Source organism: Camponotus floridanus, unplaced genomic scaffold, assembly GCF_003227725.1.
Source record: "Camponotus floridanus strain SB8 unplaced genomic scaffold, Cflo_v7.5 scaffold56, whole genome shotgun sequence".
Taxonomy (NCBI): Eukaryota; Metazoa; Arthropoda; class Insecta; order Hymenoptera; family Formicidae; genus Camponotus; species Camponotus floridanus.
The window spans coordinates 784,782-807,885 of NW_020229725.1; the positions used below are offsets into that span (position 1 = coordinate 784,782).

Consider the following 23,104-nt stretch of genomic DNA (forward strand, 5'->3'; position numbering starts at 1 on the left):
CAAATGATTTATCTCTCGTATTTACGCATGCGTCCAAAAATTTCATTTGGAATTACCTATCGGTGTTTTTCCTTTATTCAAAGATCGAATGTTGGCGGAATGATTACATTTATTTAAGCGTGGGTTGAAGAAGAAGAAACGTGGAATTTATTGTTATAATTGTACATTGATTTATTTCGTATCTAGAATCTCTATTTTTACATCGATATGGATGACGAGGATGAGACATATAAGTTGTGGCGCATCAGAAAAACGGTAATGCAATTGTGTCACGATAGAGGTTACCTCGTAACGCAGGATGAATTGGATCAGACGTTGGAACAATTTAAAGATCAATTTGGCGACAAACCGAGCGAGAAGAGACCAGCTAGAAGCGATCTCATTGTTTTAGTAGCGCATAATGATGATCCTACCGATCAATTGTTCGTCTTCTTCCCAGACGAGCCAAAGATTGGCATCAAGACCATAAAAACCTATTGCCAACGCATGCAAGAGGAGAAGATTCACAGGTGGATTTATTATATATTTTTCAATATACTTTATATTATTATTATTACTCCTTTATTGTCATACATAAGTGTCATTTACATTATTTATTATCACAATATTCTCTAGTTTGTATATAATATTCACCTTAGAAAAGAAAAATATTAATATCATTTGAACCAATTTTTAAGAAATTAATTAATGATAATTATATATTAATTAATTATTATTAATCATTGATAACTAATTTTAAATTATCTTTTCAATGTTATTATAAAATTATTTATATTTTATTTACAATATTCGACTTGTATTTAATATGGAAGAAATCACAAAATATTATTATTGATGATTATAGAGCGATTATTGTGGTCCAGCAAGGTATGACACCTTCAGCTAAACAATCATTGGTAGACATGGCACCAAAATACATACTGGAACAATTTCTGGAATCTGAGTTATTGATCAATATTACTGAACATGAATTGGTACCCGAGCATATTGTCCTAACTCCGGACGAGAAAGAGGAACTGCTAACAAGATATAAGCTAAAGGAGAATCAATTGATGCGAATACAAGCAGGCGATCCAGTAGCACGGTACTTTGGTCTTAAGCGTGGACAAGTTGTTAAGATCATTAGGCCATCAGAAACTGCAGGAAGATATATATCCTACAGGCTAGTTTGTTAAGGGAAGGAAGACGAAAAAATATATCAAAGATAAGTTGTAAAAAGTTTTACACAGATTAAAAAACACTCCAATTCGAAATTTGCCATTTATTGTACCAGCATTTTATAATGGCTTATCCTCTCTTATATGTTTTGTTATACCATCGCGCTAATAATAACTACAATCGTATTATATGATGTTATTGCTATGTATAAGAAACTGTGGCACCAAGTGTTAAACATACAATCAGCAGTGAATAATTATAAGTCTCATATTTGCGTATACGTCGCTATTTTCCTTCATCTTCTCCATAAGTTTCATATTTTAATGCACTTGTGTCGCACGCGATTACATGCGTAAAATGCACAGTTTATCAGCTCACATTTATAGTCAATATTATATAGCTTAAGTTAATTAGCAATAGAAACAGCAATCGTACAAAAGAGAAAGCGAGTCGCGATGATTTATGATCGTCAGGCTTGGATAAACATTGTTTCGTTATTTTTTATTATTATTATTATACATTTGTTTGGTCCAAAAGTATTATGCTTTACAGTGTATTTTGAAGTAAGAGCATATATTAGCAGTTTCTTGGAGCAATTTTAATTCGATTAATAAATAATCACATTAAATATAATTCATCAAGTGATTCATTTTACTAATGATAGATACATCTTTTTGAGTCTAATTGCATTTGGTCGTGAAATATATTTAAATTGTTATAATATACTGTCCTTTTTCTCTCTTATTTGTTTTTTTTTACTGGTCTTTTCCTCTCTTGTTTTCTTCTTATTAATAATATTAACTAATTTGCACATAATTTGAGTTGAAAACTTAAGTAATTAAGTAATCCAGCAGCAGTCTATTAACGTAGTTAAATAGTCAATTGTTGTAAACTTAAGTCTCAAAAGAATGTGATATTAGGTCACAAGATGTACTTGGATTCTATAAACATTCTCTAAACATTGAGACTTTTGAAATCTCCAAATTTAAATTTTACTACATAATTCTTTCTATATATATAGATCCGAGAATCTAAATTATATTCTAGTATCTTAATTTCTCTAATTACAGGAGACAAACATCGTTATTAAAACCAGCGGAATAAAGAGCGTGATTGCGAAATGCGAGTTTCCGTTTCTAGGATTTATCGCGGTCGATTGATAAAGCTAAAAGCGTACGACAGCAGGAAGTCTCCCGAATGGCACACTCGCTAGCATGTAATAAACGAGTAGACTGGTCACTCGTTATACTAGTTGCGAGATAAATGCTACCGGTATAGCTTGTAATCTCGCGACGCTGCTATTCGAAGGAGTATAATCGGTACCGTTTGGGCACAAGTAAACAAAGCACACGCGGCTATAATTAATATAATATATTGTTATCAATAAAATGTAACATAACACATTAATAGTCATAATAATAATAACCATAAAAGATAATAATAATTACACAATAATGCTAACTTTTGTGCTTTACGCCGTAAGTAAAACATAGAATCATCAAAAAGAAGGCTTACTTAAGAAAAAAAAAGAAAAAGAAACAAAAATGTACATATGCGATTATTCACGAACGCGATTCCACCAAGGTGGAGATCGCGTTCTAAAAGAGACCCTTAGATCCTTGGAGATATACATATATATATATATATATATAGATACTTAGATAACGCTTACATAAAGGATCATTACAGATTTTTTGTTAGAATTTTATAAATGCTTAAATCCTTAGATCCTTAGGCATCTTTTAGGCATCTTTAGATCCCTAGACATTCATAAATCGCATTCTTATATCCTCTTGGATCCTCGGATATCATCAAACATCTTTCAATATTCAAATCGATTAAATATTTAAGTCGATTCTAGATGTTATATCTTCATGCATGAACGTTTCGATGTAATCTATCGTTTCTCTCTTTTTTTCTCTTTTCCTCCGAATAGACGCGTTAACTATTCTTCTGCGACAACCAGAGCATCTTGGTGTTGTAATATATGATCACTTTAAATCGTGTTTATCAGAAGACTTTCCGGCGAGACCACCAATATACTTTAGCGGCCCATTCGATAGGTGAGGTTTGTAAAATATTGTTTATCAAATCCGCAGCGATTCGAATCCTGTAAGTGATAGTGGTGGGATAAGATGGCCGTTGTTCCCAATAACGACCTCTGTGCACTCGGCCGTATAAAGCCTGAAAAATCACATTAATAATTAGAAAAGATATATATATGAGAAGAGATATATCAAATGATAAGAAAAAAATGCCAAATTTTGAAACTATTTTTCTTTATTGTATAATATTATCATATTTGTTTTTAATGTTCGCGAGAAATATTATCGTATTTGTTTTTAACGTCGCGAGTAATATTATTGTATTTGTTTTTAATGTCGCGAGTTCTCTTTTTGTCTTCAATTTACATCTCATATAAATTTCTAAGTAAAGAGATAATGCAGGCATTATAATAATAAGATGTATTGATGTCTCACCTAGGAGTGATATGGCGTAACATAGGTAGACGGGAACAGTCCTCGTCTATTTCCAATCTCTCCGTGCCACCAATGTTGATCTGTGCGGTCTGTAACAGTGATTACGTCTCCTCGTCGAAACTCGAGCTCACCCGGCTCCTGTGGCGTGAAATCATAGAGTGCTTGCACCAGACACTGAAAGCCATGACACAATCGTTTTACGCTGTGACACTAAAATAATTAAGATACTTTCCTTGAAACATTTACATATTTTCTATAAATTAAATGTTCTGAACAAAGAACAATATTTGTTTTTACCTCCTCTGGAATCATATCACGCAACTTAACGTCTTGCGAGCGAGAAACAGATGCCGTGCGATGGTACTCTACCAATTCATTGAGGCTATTAAACTTGACAACCCATAGAAAGAACTTGCCTTGTGCGTCTCTTAATACTTTAAAGTGTTGCACACCATCGGAACACCTATAAGTGCAACAACATTTATACTTATTTTCTTTAATATATTTAATAATAAAATATATATTTTTAATTATTACAGAATAAAATATTACATAGATTTGTAATATCCTTTTATACATATATAGGTATTCATAGTCCGATCTTACATTTAAGATCATCTTAAGAATTCATTCAACCAATCAAATAGCTACAATGCAGCTATTGATTGGTGGAATAAGAGCTTAAGACAATCTTAATATTAATATAAGATAATAAAATATAAGATCGGACCATGAATTCCGGCCATAGAACAAAATATATAATTTAAGATAAATATATTCTATATTTTATAATGTGAATTTCCTAATTGTATCAAAAACTTTTAATAATAACAATAAATTGTAGTTTTATAGTCACATATTATTTATGTATTGTAATAAAAATACTCACTTTACAGATAGGGAGAAATCGCCAGGAGAGCTTTCACTGATTCTGATCAAAAAGGCACCTTCATGTTTATTTGATAATAATCTTTCGGCATCTGCTCTAGTTATCCTTCCATAGTACCAACTATAAACAAAATATTAAAAATAATTTTATATATATAGAAAATAATTTTCATATGTGAAAAAGATACATAGAATAGAATGTAGCATTGTAAGTACATTTCAAATTCATTTAAAGAAAAAATTTGAAAAAATTGTACACCAATATTGTATTCTTTATTAAAGAATAATTTTTTTTCTGCAATTTAGATGCATTTTAATAACATGCATACATAATACAAATAATACATACTCATGGCTTTTCATCTCAATATAATTACTTGGTATAAGCCCTTCTTTAGAATCCAGTTCAGCTCTATACCAATTCATATCATCTTCCATATTTAGAATCTGCAAAAGATACATTTTACACAAAAATTATACAGAGAATTATATAAAGAATATTAATATTATATATAGTATGTATATTGTGTTATATATAAATATTTTTAAATTAACATTTGGAAGCAAATATAGAAAATAAAAACTACATGTGTGCAGCTTTAAATACAAATACAAATAAAGAAAAAAATTAACTATATTGTAGAAGTAACATATTTGTGAAGAATTAATTTTCTAAAATATAATCTTATCTTATTTTAATATTTAATTACTTTTTAATAGTTTCTTATACATTTCTATTTTATATATTATTACACATTCGAAACTACTTGAATAAACTTTATCAATGATATCAGATCTTCCTATCCAATCTACAGTTTAAAGAAAGGATCGATATGAATTATTGCTTGTGATGTAAAAACATTAGAGCACAGATATTGGACGTAAAGTTTTCTAGCCGATCATAATGCTAAGATATCGACAAATTTCTAAAATTGAGTGCGTATTCGAACTGCGAAAAAATCGAAAAAAGTCATTGATTTTTCAAACACCGTCGTTAAAAAAAAAATAAATCCTTCAAAGAGAAAACGTTCGAATGACAACGACGGTAATGTTGGTATTTGTAAAGAGTCGTCGTTAAAAATATTCATTCAAGCAAAACCATCAAGTAGAAGATTAAGAAAAAAAATGATAATAAATCAAAATAAAACTGATGAAACAAAAGGTGATCTTTGCAATAAAAAATAAAGTCTTTTGGAAGATTAATTATTTAAATTTAAACTCTAAAAACAACATTGAACGCAATTGGATTATAATAGAAGTTATTACAAATATGAAAGCGTGACATCATTGTCGACTATTCTTTATTGCGAAAGAAACGACAAAGCGCAAAGGACGCAAAGTTATACAATTTATAAATGAAATTTGTCAACAAGAGAAGAAACGTCAGAAAATAATACTATCATGAATTTTCGATTAAGAATTTAATCGACGCGAATTGAATCTATTAAACGATGATTTATTGACGACAATTACAATCGATATGGAGATATATAAATCTGTTAAAGATGGAAGCGGATGGATGGAAAATCCAGCCGCTACATCGTATCGTGGCAAAAATAACGATAAATAATTTGGAATGCTCGGACAAATTACCAGAGAGAATAATCGTTGATAACAACATTCGTTGTGAAAGAAAAAAACCAAGACCGCTAATGAAAATAACAATTACTGATAATGAATCGATAATAATGTCATTATCGATTATAACACTCATCAATGATTTATTGACCAAACAATTTAGCAATCAAAAAATTAAATAGAGAGAGAAATTCTATATAAATGAATGGTCTCATATTTGAACACAATATGTGATATTGTATCATTTAGAAAATACTTGCAATATTAATAAATAAGGTTAGTATATAATTTATATCATATAATTATAATTTATATTATTATACAACTTTTACAAGTTTTTTTCAGTCTGTCTCAATTCTATCAAAGCTCCTTCTTTTAAAAAATCAGATATAATTGTGATTTTATCTCATATCCATATGGAAGAAAATGGAAGAAAATTAAAAAAATAGCCAGTAACCGGATTTAAGAGTATATCAAGTCTACCTCTGATTGCTTTGATCCAAATCTAATCTAAATTTTTTGTCATCTTCTTTTTCCCTCCCGAGTATCCTCTGTATCTGTACTCGTTTGGGATGAAGGCGATGCAAAAAAGTGCGATCGTAAAAAGCGTCGATTCAGCGTAGCTTTACGACAAGTGCTTTCAATATCGCTTGGAAACAATAAACGAAAATTGTTATCGCTTCGAGCGGTGCGGTAAACATACATAAATATCTCGCGTGCAGGCGCAACAGCTTTCTAGCGCTATCGTACGCGGCAAAATAAGCGAAATTGGCTTCTCGCTTCGGGAAGAGACGCACGTACGAGGGCGAGGAACGGACGAGCGAAGCGAACGAGAGACGGACGAGAGGAGGCGAGTCTCGTGAAGGAGTCCCGTGACCGCCGCGATGCGACGCGACGCGGCGCACCTCTTCCACCGAGGGGACCATCGATGACGGACGGTGGGTGTCATCGGTGTCATCGTTCGCCCGCTAAAGCTGTACCAACCTTGAGGACCTGATTCCTGCGGAAGCTGAGCTCGTCCTCGGCGGTGGCCGTGAAGTCGTGCTTCGCTGTCGCCTCCATTCTTCGTCGGGACGACGGGAAACGGGAGACGACGAACCTCTGGTGCTGGAGGGGACGAGAGGGCGCTCGCTATATGATATTTCGCACTGTTGCGAGACGGAGTGCTACGTCCCGTCGAGGCGAGGGAGGGAAAACGGGGTAGGAGGGGACGGGGGGAGAATACAGGAAAGGAGAGAACGAGAGAGGGAGAGAAAAGGCGTTCCTCGTGTTACACGCAACACGCGTATTTATCTCGTGAATAGTACGCGAAGGGCGATATATGTATACGAGACTACTTGCCGGAGCAAGTGGCGATACAAAAGGAAATTGGAGGAAGCGAGGACTCGATATATGCTTCGTATGCGCTAAAGCGCGCGTGAGAGACAGAGAGAATAGCGGGGACGGGAGAAACGCGCTTTTGGGATTTTTTTTAGCGAGAGATGCTTGCGATTCTTGCCGCGGCGACACCAACGTCACCGTCCTTTGTCCTGGCGCCGGGCGGAGTCGGTCGAAGGATAAGGATATTGTACTTTCCGTGTGTGTGTGTGTATGTATGTATGCACACAGGAATCCCGGACACGTAAGCGACACCGATGATGCGCTCGCGTTTACACTTCACGCACAGCTGTCGTACATGTGTATATTTATGCACGGATTAGCGGATAAATCCCGGATTAGAGCCTCGACATGGTTTAATTTCTTTTATCACCACGTGCTCGTAATTCGATTCCTACGCACACGAAAAATTGTCAAGAGCGATGTGCGTTCGTGCGCGCTATCGCGATACATCGGTCTTATCAAGACTCAAGACACTTATACTTGTTCCGATTCGGCGATTCTCGGTGAAACTCGAGCGAACTCGGCGTCGCTCATCGCTCATGGGTTGCGTTCTGAGATGTGCTCACGTTGGATGAAGCAGCTCGATCGACCAATCAGACGTCTCTGCTCCTCTCGTTCCGATTGGTCGGACGCTGCTCCGACCGACGAGTAGATTTTTCGAACTGCCGCGCATGCGCGGTGATCACGTGAAGTCATCGCGCGTCGCGGACGGGATTAACGAGGATGCGTTGTATCGCGTACGCGACACTATATCCGTTTCCTAAATGATGGCGACTTTTGAAAGTTTTTTTTTACGCTTACGTCAGTCGTCTCGTGACGTCAGAAGCGGAAGATCGAACGGATGGATAAATTAATAGGAGAAAATTGAAGATGAATAATTCTTGGAAAACGGCGTCAAACCGGACGAGTCTTAGTTGAAGAAATCAGTTTCAAGGAAACTTCCTGCCTTCACTTACCTGCTACATTGTGTAAATATAAGAGAACGCGAATATGTAAGACGCAAAGTTAAAATAAATTTCTCTTTTTTTTTACTATTACTTATCAATTATTTTAACAGCGTCACTAAAAAATCACGTTTGTGTGGTTTTTGTATTTATATATATACAATGAGACTTTATAGAAAACAAAGTATACCAATTTTAATAGATACATCTTAGATTTGATTTCGTTATTTTATTTAAACAATCTATAATTTTGTCTCTTTTTTCTAAAAATCTAATATAATATTGTTATAATACGCTTCTTAATCATTATGTTGCGCTTTATATAAATTTTGAAAATTTGAATTTCGCGCTTGCACTTGTCTCCGTTATCGCTATGCTTTATATATCTAACCTCATCCTACAATCTGCGAATCTTTGATTTGCCTAATATACAGTCGAAAACGATAACAATTGTTTGACATTTTCTTGATGCAAATACAGCGATCTAACAATCATAATGTATCCTGTATTCTCCTGATAAAAAGGATAGTAAGTGTTTACACAAATCACAAGATTGGCCGAATGTAAATGTAACCAAAAATTGTAGAAAACACATTTCCTTGCAGATTATTCATAAATTTGCTACAATTATATTTAATAAAAATTCACATGTATTACTTTTTTAAATTTAAATTCGTGGATTTATATAATTAAAATAATATATAATAATATATAATAGTATATAATTAAAAGTTGTATTTTTATCTTTAAACCATCGAATAATTGAAAATTAATGACATTTAATATTAATTTAATATTAATATTAAAAATCATTAATAAATTTAATATTAATTAATTTTAAAAAATGACTATTATATTTTATTAAAAATGACTATTATATTTAATTTGTAGTTTCTCCGTGGAAAATGACCAAGAGCCACGCAATTGAGGGATCGGAAGGTGGCGTCATCTTATCGAGCAACAGTCGGCAAACCAGGACGATGCAATTCGCGTGATGTGACAATAAACAGGTATGTGATTCTAATGCAATACGAAACGGGCGACATAGTACGAAAATAAACAGAACACCTCGTGTTTACGGAAGTCCGTAACAGGTGTTTTTCATCCCCTTCTCCACCTTCTACACCACCTCCGCTTTGCCGCTCCCGCAACCTCCTCTGTCCTCCGAGCTGAGACGTGGGGAAGGGGACAGAAATGCAAGCAAAGCGCCCGTCCATTCGCTTACGTAGGCACTCGTCTTGCGTTGTTCGTGCAAACTCGTCAGCCGTTTCGGTCACGGATGTTTGAGTCCTTGGATACCGAGTATATTCGCGAGAATCTCGGCATTCTTGTTGAAAATCTCAGCTTTTCAATTTTCGACGATTCCATCTTATACCATTCGTGGAATCTTGAACTTATTGCTGAGGCTTCTTATGAATCTGAATATTCGTATAATAAATGATTTCCGTCTCATTTAATATTTGTAAAAAAGTTTAAATAATTCTAAATATTCATGAAACGTAATCTCTCCAAGTTTCCATTGCTTTATAAAATTTATAAACCATTGGATATACATAAACATTTTTTTATTTTGCTTATAACATTTCACAATCTTTTCTAAGACTATCCATTTGAAAGGATTTCGCGAGAGTACGCTTGAAAGTATCGCTCTCGAGAGCAATGAAAATCGTTAGAATGACCAATGTTGAAAGATAACTTTCAATTTTATGTAAAAGAACTATTTAATGTATATATATAAAAAATAAGAAACGTTTAATGCATTATACATGTAATGCATATGCATAGGAACGAGTTTGAGTTTTTCTATAACGTCGCGTTATTTTTTATATTTAAAAGGACTTAAAACTGCATATTATAATGCGGCAAGCTAGTGAATAATTTTTTTAATTGTAAGATTTAATCATGAGACTTAAAAAAACTGATTTCCTTTTTAAATAGATGGCTGTCAGGTGCGTGTGCTTTAAAAAGTTATTCTGTAATAAAAAGTCTATAAAAATATAGGGAGGTGAAACGTCCTCTGTGAGACTTTCCTAAGCACCTGCAGGTAGAAGCCAGGTGCAGCTGCGATATAACTTTGCGTCGCGTTGCAAAAATTTAACTCGAGCTACTATAAATTAGATGTAAATATTCAATTTGAAAAATAAAAACGAATCCTTTTCCACAATAATTTTAATTTAATTTCTTCATAAAAAATACAGTCAACATTATAACATAATAATTAAATATTCGCTTATTTAACGAATATTAAAATAATACTCTTGCATTAAAAAAAAAATTTTTCATATCATTTTACTTTATCTACGAGATTCTAACACGTTTTTTCTGTCTTATCAGTACATTGAAGTCTCGAAAAATCCAAACAAGCAGAAGTTTAACGCGATCGTAAAATTGGAAGAGTCGCTTATTCAAGGATGTTACGAGGCGCGAGGGAACGGAGTTGTGAATAATTCAGCGATCACGACGACGATTCGACGAATCGACGATGACGACGATTCGCAAACATATACCGGAGTCAAAGGACAAAGATTGCGCCGCGCACGATCGTCCGGGGGATGCCTTATAGTGCGCGCTAATGAAGCAGCAAGTCTTTGTGCTGCTTTTATTCTCTTACGTCATCAAATCCAGCAGCGACGACGACGACGACGGCGACGGCAGCACGACCTGGCCGCGTTCTCAGCGCGTAGGATGGCTTGCGCAAGGCGCAATCAGGGACCGACCTCTCGCGGACCGTCCTGGAAGCGCGCCAGCTAATGTGTTTTTCCTCTGACTTTAGGCATTTCGGGCTAACGCAAAATACATACCATTCTCCCATTTACTAGGAAACGTTCATCGTAATGTTGGGAATCTCAGATAAACGGATGAATTATAGCTAGCGTAAAACGAAGTGAACCAATGTTAGAAAGTCATTTTTTTGATACAGGCAAAATGATGTAACAGTAAGTAGAATCAATCAGTCTTTTCGAAAAAATATAAAGAGAGTTATAAACATTTCTTTAGTACAAATAAATATTTTCTTCCCTTTTGCAAAGAAAAAAAGAGAATAGTTATTGTGTAATATTTTAGATCAATTTAATATTGTTTTGCATTTCCACAAAAATGGTTATTAGGTAAGATTATTATCGCTATCTTCTTTGCAAGAAAACGTTAGTGGAAATATTGTTCTTTCAAAAATTATTTTATTCTTAACTAATATCATATATTAGTATAGGATTAAGAATAAAATAGTAATAATACTATCATATATTGACAGCACAAAACTGGTGTACATTCTATAATAAGTATTAGAATATCAAATCAGAATATTAGATCATAAATATTAGAATATTATATCAAAACTATTTCAAAAATATTGCAAAGTATATTTATTGACAATATTTCCAACGTATTCCAAATATTTTACGTTTTAATGACATATATATATATATATATTTATACATCTATTTTACGCATTAAAATTTTGTTGTAAAAGATAATTTTCGGGTAATATTAGCTTTTCAGTTTAATACTCGTTTTACAAAATTTATATCTTGCGATAAAAAAATTCCACTCTTTAAAATTAGTATTAGAAAAAGAGACTTATATAAATATGTCACTACTAGTTGAAGTTAAGAGAAACCTTGATAAAGTCGATTTTATATTAAAATAAAATAATATTAATTTTTTAGATTCTCCTATATAATTTATTGAATATTCAAATTACTACGATTGGAAGAAGAAAAAAGAAAAAATGTGATCTCTAGAGACGTGTGTATTGCTATAAAACTTTGCGGTTATAACGCAGAAACCGCGTTGCGTGACTTGCGACACATCATGACGAAGCAAACTCCTCTCGGGTGTATCATACTCGCGCACGCACGTTGCATGAGAACATGTTGCGTTCACATCATTTAAACCGCCTTCATCAGTCTTTTTATTTCTCTTTCGAGATATTCAGATGTCAAAACAGGTAATCAGCAACTCAATTTTTAAAAATGTACGAAATTCTGTAAATTCAAAATGGCAAAAAATATAAATCTTAATAATAAACAGCAACTCGAAATAATCAGAAAAAATTCCGATTATTACAGTATCAGAAAAATGCAAGGAATTTTTTTTCAATCTCACGAATCTTCAATATCTAATAGATAATTATAGAAAATGAGACTAAAATCTTCGTGTAATAAATAATTATCTAATTTTTATAAAATTGCTTTTGCTTACTTTTTCATAGCTTTCTGATATTTAATTGTTATATAATTTTCATAATTAAATTAATTTATATTAATTTTATTATACTATCTATTATCATATCGTTTTATTTCTATGATTTCTATGTCATACGTTTAATTTTACGCTTAATTTTCCCACATTGAAAATGTGTGAAAATTAAGCGTAAAATTAAATGTACGACATAGAAATCATTTATTTGTTATAAGTCGTAAAATTTAATACAGAACATTTTTGACTGAAGCGGATTTCTTGAATCATTCCAACCAAGAGACCAATTAATGACGTCATAATTATCTCTCACATTAATATGTGAGAACAATCAAAACTTTCCGTATATTTCAATTCACTTGAGCTTATTTTAAGAATTCTTTCAGCTTGTGAAAAAATATGCAAAAGGTTTACACATCAAGTTATTATTTGATAAATCTAACAAATTGATACAAAATCTAAATAGACATTCCAGTTTCCTGATCTCTTATCGCTACTGAAGGGAAAAGGGAAAAAAAACTCTTGGTCAAGAAAATATTAAGAATCTTTCTGTGTAAATTTAAATATTCAATGCGCATATCAATTCCTTCTTTCAAATCATCTGCACTGAATTAGAAAAGTTATGAAGAGTTAAACTCGAGCAAAAAATTGTCTCATATGGAAATTCGCCATTTATTTTATCACATCATGTATTATCACATCATATTTATATGTGTAATCCCTACATGTACTTTTCATCTTAACAGCTTGATCTCTCGTATCGTCTCAAAACAAGAGGAACGAGTGGGCGAGCAGTACTGACCCAGTTGATAGAACCGCGAACGATAGACCCGCGTTGCCGTCGCGGGGAGGAGGAAAAGGACGGAGGAACAACGAGGAGCAGGAGGAAGGAGGATAGGGAAGATGAAAGGGGAAGGGGGAGGGATGATGCACGTAACGGCGGTGACTCACTCTCCGCGTGCGACGGCACGTCGATCTTTGCACCCTCCGTGCCTCCTCCGCCGTGCCATTCCCGGCCCCTCTTCGTCCCGCAACCTTTCCCGGCGCATTTCCCGGCGGCGTGTAACGCGCCGCGCGTGCACACGTGACATTTCGAGTATATCTCGAATTAAACCGTAAACATCGTAGTACAACCTTCGCGGCCACGCGGCACCACACGCCGGTGTCAATGATCCTTGCCTGCCACTTATTGAATCGCGCATTCGCACGACGCGTGTGTCACTGTACACTCTGTTGTTGGATGTTTCTTCCGTTTCTACAGGGTGACCGAGAAGTCGCGCGCCGCGGAGATTTCGAATGCGAGTGATGGGATTTTCAAGAGGATATGACTGTGCGCGGTCCCTCACTTTGCTCGACTCCATGACGTACGTTTCTCGTTACTGAGATATATATTTGAACTGTAATAATAGTATGCTAATTACTACTACTTAAGAAAATACACTCTCCAACATGAGTGACATTAACATATAAATTTCACTCCAATGCTTAGTTTGTCGAATTTATCAGTTTTGTAGGAAACAAGATTATACAAACCTTTAAAGAAATAAGAATAATTATTTTACATATATATATAAAGAATTTTTCTACGAAGAATCGTACAAACTTTATGTTGATAAATTCTCATCCATCAACATTATGGCAAAAATACGCGACCTTTTAAAAGACAGAGAAGTATAGGCTGTATAACTCTTGCAGAAAAGAAGCATAAAACACATGGTTTTTGCATGCAGAAGCAGGGAAGTATAGAACGCGTAGTTTTGTATGATTGCAGTCTATACTGGCAGTCTATACTGCAGTGGCAGATTTTCCTTTTCTACATTATTCATGTCAAGGGATCCGTCAGAGATAGTCTGTGTTCAAACTAACATGTTGCAAACTAACGACTGTACTTAGGCACACGTAGAAAATAACATTTATGTAAAAAATATTTAACGAAATGAAAGTTCTCTTTTTCTAAAGAATCATTATTTTCTTCAAACATAAGTCAATTATATAATATATAATATCTTATATAATATTAATTAATAACGTTAAATATTAAAATTTTTTTCAATCGAAGAGGTCTTGAGAAATTAAAGATTTGTAATGAAAATTGATTATATTTCTATTTAAAATTAACAGAGTCGTCGTGTATCTAAATCTTAATTATTCAGAACTCCAACATGGACATGAAACTCCAACATCTATAACTATTATTTTCCCCAATTTATTCTCAAATATTCGCAATACAGGCAAACAACTCACATCACTACCTGTTTATTATATAACGTTACTTTAAATGTAGCTTTATAGGACACTGTGTATATATTATATTGCATCACGTTACATAATATCTATCCGTTTAACATTACGACGAAACACACACACACATACACTGCAGTATATATCTACATACACATGTATGCATGTGTATCTACGCTTTCGGCTCCCACGCGTCATTCGTCGGCGGCGCGTCGTCACACGTCACACGTCACTCGTCGATCATTTCATGTTCATCGTCGCCGCCCGTGAACTCTCCGCCGGCGGTTTCGTAGGTAAACCGAACGTGTCCGAGTGCGCACGTGCGTACGTCTGGCTGCGTGTCTCGCGTGTCCACGTTCGACGAACGAAGACGAGCGGTGGCGGAAGGGGCGAGAGGGATGAGAGTCACGTGTGCGGAGGATCTACTACGATTTACTCGCGGGATCCCAGAAGCGTCTGCCACCCTTGCCCTCGCCCCCGCCCCCGTCCCTCTGCGACCGTTCCGTTCCCCCCTCGCGGCTCATCCTCCTTCTCCTCCTCCTGCTCTTCTCTTATTCTCCTTCTATTCTTGTTGTACTACGACGGGTTACTCCACTTTCATTCAGACGCTGGTCTAAAAATAAAGTCCTTGATTCACGATGCATGAATGACAATCTTATCGCGGGAGGCCTTAAATCGTGGAAAAGATTTACATCCGAATACTAGACAGCTGTCTATTTGGTATCGCGTGTATCGCGTGTGCTGTATGACACGTTTCTTATCTCCAGAATAAAAAACGTGCTACAGATTATTTAATAATATTAGTAATAACATCGAAACGTAATATGAGATACTTTCCTTTTTATTGATCGGTTCTTTCTTAAAGTTGCACTTTAAAATATCTCTCTCCCTCTCTTTTTAAATATTAAATATTAAATAATTAGATTCTATAAAATTCTATAAAATGTAATTATTAATTTAACGACACAGGAAAATTATTACATATATGAATTTGTATTTATAATTGATAATTATGACTTAGTGGCAATCATATCTTGTTGAATTGCTGTATTAAAAGATGAGAGAGAGTTATTGATCAGTATTCCTTGTAACAGCATAATATTATATCTTCTTCGAAAAATAAATCATGTAAATCTGCGATTCAAATTTTTATTGAAACAAGATTTAGTGCATATTAATCTGTAAAATCACTGTAATTCAAAGCTTATTCAGAAAACTCTTTCAGAAAGCATCAGAAAAACCAATGCATTTCATAGATAATAAAAAAGACAGTGATCTAAAAAACGAAAGTCTTGAAATTATATATATATATATATATATATATATATATATACATATATATATACATATATGATGATACTGAACTGATAGTGCAATATATAAAAAAAACAAAGCATTATATACTATATATCCATTAATTCGATTGGCTTTAATAAATAAGTGTTCTTGATTTCAATAAACTTATTACAATTTCTGCTTTTGATCATCGTTTTCAATTTATTTTTTATATTTGTGTGTTGAAAAAATTTTCATAGTAATTCATTCTTGAGTGTATAATTATAATAATAGAAAATAGGCATAAACACGCGCAATAATTATATAATATTAATAAATCAGTATTAATAATATATATTGTACATAATATAATACTGTGATTATATATATATATTTTTTTTTTTTCTAATATTCTAATATTATTCTAAATTACATGAATAATTAATACATATAATTTACATATAATTAATTATATATAATATAAATATTTAATATAATTTAGAATATATATTTTAATAATATTAACACTATATAAAGATATATAGATAATAAATTATATATATAAAATTTCAATTATTTCAGGGAATATTCAATCATCTTAGAACACGTTTTCGAGTATAAGAAAACACGCTGCAGCTCGCGCACTGTATTCCTCGCTCAGGGCGAGCTGTTTCGCAGCGACCAAGGCGAACTTCTTCGTTCTCCAACTCGTCATCGCTGCCGCTCAATCGAGATATCCAGCGCTTATATCTTTCTACGTATTTTTCTCTATCCTAGAATTATTGCAAAACACGTTATTTTGCGGTAATACTGATCGCCACGCAGCAAAGTTACACGTACGTATATATTGATTTCATGAATATATAATTAAAAATACATTAATACTGTTCTCTTTATAATTTTAGGCACGATATATTTATATATAACTTTTTTTCCAAATGCAATATAATATAATAGCATATAAATATAATATAATTGTATGTAAAAATTCAACGTATCATCAATATTCAATTATGCAACAGTATCGTTAGCTAAATTATTTTATTTAAAATAAGATTATTAATTATCATTTATGTGCGAGAAAAGAAAGTGATTATTATTATAATCTAGAATAAAAAAAAGATGAATGAAAATTGTATCTAGGAATTTTGGACTTTGCAGTGTTTTGCCACATGTTTTGCTCGTTGCTATAATTAATACTTTTATTTTGAAGAATAATCATAAATAAAATAATTTAGCTAACGATACTGTTGCATAACTGAATACTGATATGTTCAATTTTTATATACAATTATTATATTACTTATTACAATTTTATTTCTTTATACAACAAATTTTACTTATAATACAATACAATTATTTAATATTCTAATATAATAATATAATAATATAATACACAGATTGCACGATATCGAAATTCTGTTTGAAACTTTTAAAATAAACGTTTTGAAATGAGGTTCTACGAAGAGCAAGCGCGCATCGCAAATCTTTTATTATTCTGTATTCCAATAATCATTGAATCATCTCAAAATAGAAAATGCTCGGATCCTTAAATACCCTTAGAGAGAGGAGAAGAGAGGAAGAGAGAGAAGGCGTGAATACGTCTATAGATCGACGAGTTTTTCCACGCTTTTCATGGTAAATAAATAAATATCGATCGCCGCGTGGCTCACGATGTCGGAGACGAGCGAGCCAGCAAGCGAGCGAGGGAACGCTAGGTTGGAAGCTCAAACACATTCCGTGTGTGTGCGCGCGCGCGCGCGCGTGCTCGCTCCGTCTCTCTTCCACAGCTAAATATATATTTCTCTCTGAAGCGGCTCAAGGTCACAGCGCTCGGATTGGCTCGCGATAAAGCGCCTCGTTCCTCGCATGCTAGCTCGCTCGCTGCCTTCCTTCGACCGTGTCCGCACGTCAGAGCGGCGCGACATTGTCACGAGGTATATGGCGAATGGGAAAACGAGATAGCGAGAGAAAGAGAGAAATAGAGAGAGAACCCACGTGTTTCCCTGCGTAGCATCACGTTCGGCGCGATGTTGGCACACGAATCGTGTGGCAGTTACGCGATACCTCTTGAGCCGTGTGGATGTTGTCGATTCTTCTCATTGGGAGGCCACGGACGTCGCAGATGACGCGTCTCGACATTGATATGACGGGGAATAGGATTTTCCGTTTTTCGAATTGTTACTATGACACACGATTTTCTCCCCTTTAGGAGATAATCCAACTAATCGTATTCGAATTTTGTAGCTTTTGTAGCTTTCTTTTCTTGTAAAATATAGTAAACGTTAAAGAATCGGCCAAGATCTTTTTCTTTTTTTCATAGAATTCAGTTGATAATTTTTCAAAGGCCAGATATATGAATCTAAAAGTTTCTCGATTCCCTTTGGCATCTTCATTCATTACTAATGTCACGATATTGCCCCATAATGTCCATCGGAAAAGAATTTATTAATTTTAATTATATGCTATTGAATTTATTAATCAATATTTTCTTTAATTCGCGATTGCTCTCTCTCTCTCTCTCTCTTCTCTATCACAAGAATGAAAATGATATAAAGTAAGCGCGAAATATAACAGAAATAGGAATAGATAGGTATATATAGGAAGCGACAAGTTTAATACATGTATAAATAATCTTTCTGATATTATAAAAGATTAATAATAAAATATTTATACATGAAATTCTTTTTAATAGATATACATTTTATATCTTGAAGACTATATATATTTATTTAATTTTTCTTTTTTGCTTCTCATTATTTCAAAGACCATATATTGAATTTATTTATGTATTTAGCTTTAAATGTCATTTTAATTCTGAGTTTATTAGTTTATTTAAGAAATACACTATCTTGAATTTACTTATCGAGAGATACTATCTTGAATTTACTTATGTATTTAACGCTAAATATCATTTTAATTCTGAGTTTATTATTTAAGATATACATATATATATATAAATGTGTAAATACATATTTAGATATAAATGTGGGAGATAATCATATTTGGCTTCAAATGCACTAGAAATTTTCTTTAATAAATTTTACGTTATTTAGAAGATATAAACTACTTTTTGTTTCGTTCTTTTCGACTCTTGTTTGAAAAAGTATTTCCGCAAATTTTTATCCTGACATAATATCGCAGATATTATATCGATAATTATTATCACTTTTATTTTCATATGAAAAATTATAAAGCAGGAACAAATTTTTATTTACTTGTGAAAAGACATACAATTAATTTTCTTGCGTGCATACATGATTTTCGATCTTCACTTTTCAAAAGTTAAGCCAAGTTTTGTTATTATATTTCCATATATATTATTAATCGGGAAATAATATATAACACGGTTTATTATAATTTCACTTATAGAGTATTTAATTTTTCGATTGTTTTTTATTAGATTGCATTTTGATATTTTCCCATTGAATATTGCAGAGCAACTGCGATTGGAAATCAAATCCGGGAGACTTTCGCTTATCGGACGGCTGTTTCTCCACTAACAATAAGCCACACTGTGGAAGTAAGTTACACCTGGAAAGTTTAACAAGATTGACACTTGCAATCTGTATTTTCTCTAGACACTTTCAAGATACAGATACAGGTAGAAATAATATCCGACTGTTCAAAAAGTAAGATTCGATAGCAATAGTTTGTAATTGATACATACTTATCTATCAGATCAGTCTTTCATAAAAATCAACTATCAGTTTTTCATGAAAATCAATCACTCAACTATTCGTTGTACTCATTGAATGTAGACCATACCTAAGACATCGTACACACAAATGATTAAAAAAACCATTGATAAAATATAATAGTATGTATAATAGTATCTTTTGATATCCGTTAATGTGTTCTATCAATTCAATGACTTTTTGTCGCTGCGACAAAAAAATAATAACTCGTATGTATGAAATTTTACAATAATAAGAGGGAAAATAGAGATTAACCGGATGTACGAATGCTCTAACTATCTGTTATATAACATTCGACGATTAATAATAATCTATTATGTGTACGTAAATGTGTAATTTTCTTATTTGTTATATTTTATCACATATCTTTCTCTCTCTCTCCCTTAATATTTTATTTTATTATAGGTGTTTTTCCCCAGCTTCGCGTCATGCCATATTTTCCTCGCGAAGTCGCCGCTATACACGGTGATATCGCCTCGACGAAAATCTTCCCGCGCCGCGCTCGCCGTGTAAATCGAACGTTCGATAACGGACGGTGGCGAGAGAAGGAGGGAGCGTGCGAGCGAGCAAACGAACGAGCAAGGGACGATCTGGCAACAACGCCGAGTCGCAGTGCCGGAATTGAATTTCAAGCGCCCGAGGGACAGAAGAGGGGGCGGACCGACCGGCGCGGCCCTTTCTCTTTTGTATAGGGGGCACGAGGCGCATAACGGTGAGTCGACAGCCATGTTGTTGAAGCTTATACCCGGCATGCCCGTTTGCTTGCCTGCCTGCCTGCCTGCCTGCCTGCCTGCCTGTTTGCCTGCCTGCTTGGTTATCTGTCTGGCCTACGTGCCTGCGCCTATATTCCACACAATCGTTTCTCTTCGCTTCGCTCCGTTCCACATCGCTTAATGGGGCTCCGTCTGCGTGGACAGAAAGGAAAAAGGCATAATCGCGTAGTTTTAAGGGCGATCGAACCTGTCAGATTTCAGACTGCACGTTTTGAAATTTGGAAAGATACACTATAGTTATCTCGAAAAGAGTAGGAAGAGAACGGGGCGTCGAAGCGCAGAGAGACGTTCCTGGGAAAACCAAACTTCCCTTCACCTTTATCGCCCTTTTTCCTGTTGTAACTTTACCCGTATTACTCGGAGCAGGCCCATAGTGGGGCCTAACGAACGCACGGTAAACCGAGGCCCGAACGTATATTTTTGAAGAAGGTAGAAAAATATTTTCTTGTTTTTTAGATGATTTATAAAATTTTTCTTTAAAATTTTAATAAATTAATAATAAATTTTAATAAATTTTAATAATAAATTTTAATAAATTATCAAGAGTATCTTTTATAAACTCCTTTTCATTCTTTCGACAAATATTTCCAGCAATTTTTTTCACTTCTAATTATAAGGTGATTTTCGTGTAAAATAAATCTTACATATTATTTTTTATCACTTTTCTAGATTTCTGAGCTATTTAAAATATATGAAAATTTTTTAATTTAGTATCTAAAATTAGTTTGTAATAAATTTCGCATTTTTCTACTAAGAATTGCATTTCCTTTGCATCTTTAACCTTTTGACTGTGTGTTTGACGTATTTGCATCTTTGACCTTTTGTAAGAAATTACAATTTCTCTAAAAAAAAACCAATTATTTTCAAAACTGATTCTCTGCATTTTTTGCATTCACATGACCACGTGACTTCGAAACTTAAAGCACAACACGGTGTATTTTTGTTTTAATAGATTGCTGTCCGGCACGCTCTACTGGATGTCCTAAAAGAACATGACCCATTAGCCGCGCTACGTCTTTATCTTACAAAGCTGACATGCTGGTGAAACTTGGCAAATGCGCACACCGGCGTATCATCTGAACGCAGCTGCGTAAGATTCACCCTCTGAGAATCGGTTCGAAGCGACTGCCAGAAACAGTCGAGCGTTTCGTCGCGGGACATCCGTTACGAAGTATGCGCTTCTGGAGAAGATTTGTATATAACGACGTAGCTCCAACATTTATTGCTGCATCATTTCATAATTATACAAGCTTTTCTCAAATTCCCCCAACTATTTTCATTCTAATTATTATTATCTATTATTAATTATATTAAAAAAAGATAAGGGGAGAAAAATAAAAATTGCAGCAATAAAAAAAGAACCTACTATAAAGCTTGTGTGTATATGAATATATTCTATATATTTATATACTCGAAAACTTTACACGTACATATACATAATCTTTAAAAATAAACTCCCCAACGTCTTCCCTCTCCGTTCACGAATAACCACTTGGCTCGTTTACAATCTTACATCTTATAATATATCGCGTATTCGAACTTTGTCGAGTTAATTACGCCAATATTGTCGCAAATGAATGAATTAAAACGTATTAAATTCGTGTGTATTATCGGAGGGAAAGAGGGGCGTAAGGTCAATATCGTCAGAAAATTCCATGCGCTTTTTCATAAGCACAACAGCGGAACAACTCGGAGTTATTTTATCCATCCCTGGGCGCCGCGTCTCCACCGACGAGGCGCCGAGGAGGGGACGCAATGCGCAGCTGACGGTAGACGTGATGTCCGGACGCGCGCGGACGGCAAGGGGAGAATGCTCGTCCGCTCGCGCTCTCTCGCTCGCTCGCTCGTCGGGTGCGGGTCACCGGGAGTCGGGGGACTGGCGGGGTGCCAGCTGCGGCGAGCGAAGGCGCTGCCCTCGCGCGGCCGGCTACCGTACCACGATTACGCATACACTTTCGCGACCGGGCCAGCGATTGGCTGGCCGGTTGGCTACGTGCGTTCCTCCGTTCTCGTTTCCCAAGAGAAGGAGGGAGACGGTGGGAGGGGGAGAAGGAGCAGGGATGCCCTCGCGTGTGCGTGGATTTCTATACACACACGCGTTGCGTTATTACACGCGTGTTACACGCAGCTGAGCGTCTTTCCGCAACGCATAGAAGAGATACGCTCGCAAATGTATCGCGGATTCCCGGCCGCGATATTCCCGCGTAGAAAAAAGGAATATCGACTCGATAAACACGATCGCGAAACGGCATCGTGGGGGGAGTGGCGGGGAGGGTGAGCGAGAGAGACGGAGAGAGAGAGAGAGAAAGAGCGCCGCGCTCGACCAATCGCCGTGTCCCGTGGCTCCGTCGTCGATGAGACGGTCGAAGCGCGACGTAACCTCAGTCGCTTACGTGGAAACACGCCTGCCAGGCGACGCGAGTAAATCGAACGAGCGAAAATTGTAAGACGAAAAACGGACAGTTAAAATACATATATATACAATATATATA

At 34.7% G+C, this 23,104-nt stretch overlaps 2 protein-coding genes and 1 long non-coding RNA gene across 9 annotated transcripts; 2 read left to right on the forward strand and 1 right to left on the reverse strand.

Moving 5' to 3' along the window:
- Nucleotides 1-77: 77 nt before the first annotated feature.
- On the forward strand, nucleotides 78-2,514 carry LOC105251888 (DNA-directed RNA polymerases I, II, and III subunit RPABC1). Of its 2 annotated transcripts, none has more exons than XM_011258982.2 (3): nucleotides 78-119; nucleotides 187-509; nucleotides 845-1,253. In XM_011258982.2, exons 2-3 carry the CDS (start codon nucleotides 208-210, stop codon nucleotides 1,173-1,175), a joined length of 633 nt encoding a protein of 210 aa, XP_011257284.1. In that variant the 5' UTR covers nucleotides 78-119; nucleotides 187-207; the 3' UTR covers nucleotides 1,176-1,253. The 2 variants fall into 2 exon arrangements, with proteins under 2 accessions (XP_011257284.1, XP_011257283.1); XM_011258981.3 differs by adding an exon at nucleotides 2,227-2,514 and having other exon boundaries at nucleotides 89-509; nucleotides 845-1,204.
- Nucleotides 1,242-7,941, reverse strand: LOC105251887 (protein enhancer of sevenless 2B). Of its 2 annotated transcripts, none has more exons than XM_011258979.3 (6): nucleotides 7,089-7,941; nucleotides 4,876-4,973; nucleotides 4,528-4,647; nucleotides 3,936-4,101; nucleotides 3,639-3,848; nucleotides 1,242-3,342 (listed from the first exon to the last, which is right to left on the reverse strand). In XM_011258979.3, the coding sequence occupies exons 1-5, from the start codon at nucleotides 7,164-7,166 to the stop codon at nucleotides 3,639-3,641; spliced, it is 672 nt and encodes a 223-aa protein (XP_011257281.1). In that variant the 5' UTR covers nucleotides 7,167-7,941; the 3' UTR covers nucleotides 1,242-3,342. The 2 variants fall into 2 exon arrangements, with proteins under 2 accessions (XP_011257281.1, XP_011257282.1); XM_011258980.3 differs by having other exon boundaries at nucleotides 3,639-3,812; nucleotides 7,089-7,938.
- A 142-nt stretch (nucleotides 7,942-8,083) lies between these two features.
- On the forward strand, nucleotides 8,084-21,600 carry LOC105251885. Of its 5 annotated transcripts, XR_889241.2 has the most exons (10): nucleotides 8,084-8,452; nucleotides 9,320-9,438; nucleotides 10,763-11,364; nucleotides 12,094-12,374; nucleotides 13,372-13,989; nucleotides 16,724-16,977; nucleotides 17,676-17,779; nucleotides 19,580-19,664; nucleotides 20,245-20,551; nucleotides 21,565-21,600. It is a non-coding gene; the product is annotated as an uncharacterized LOC105251885 (long non-coding RNA). The 5 variants fall into 5 exon arrangements; XR_889243.2 differs by lacking the exon at nucleotides 17,676-17,779; XR_002192582.2 differs by lacking the exons at nucleotides 8,084-8,452; nucleotides 9,320-9,438; nucleotides 10,763-11,364; ... (2 more) ...; nucleotides 16,724-16,977; nucleotides 17,676-17,779 and adding an exon at nucleotides 18,115-18,734.
- The last annotated feature ends 1,504 nt before the right edge of the window (nucleotides 21,601-23,104 follow it).

Bases quoted from the DNA above. Each gene is read 5' to 3' on its own strand.
- LOC105251887 (XM_011258979.3), bottom strand. From the start codon at position 7,166: ATGGAGGCGACAGCGAAGCACGACTTCACGGCCACCGCCGAGGACGAG. The intron at 4,974-7,088 runs GTTGGTACAGCT...TATCTTTTGCAG, and splicing joins GCAGGAATCAGGTCCTCAAG to ATTCTAAATATGGAAGATGA. The intron at 3,849-3,935 runs GTAAAAACAAAT...TAATTATTTTAG, and splicing joins GTGATATGATTCCAGAGGAG to TGTCACAGCGTAAAACGATT.
- LOC105251888 (XM_011258982.2), top strand. From the start codon at position 208: ATGGATGACGAGGATGAGACATATAAGTTGTGGCGCATCAGAAAAACG. The intron at 510-844 runs GTGGATTTATTA...TGATGATTATAG, and splicing joins CAAGAGGAGAAGATTCACAG to AGCGATTATTGTGGTCCAGC.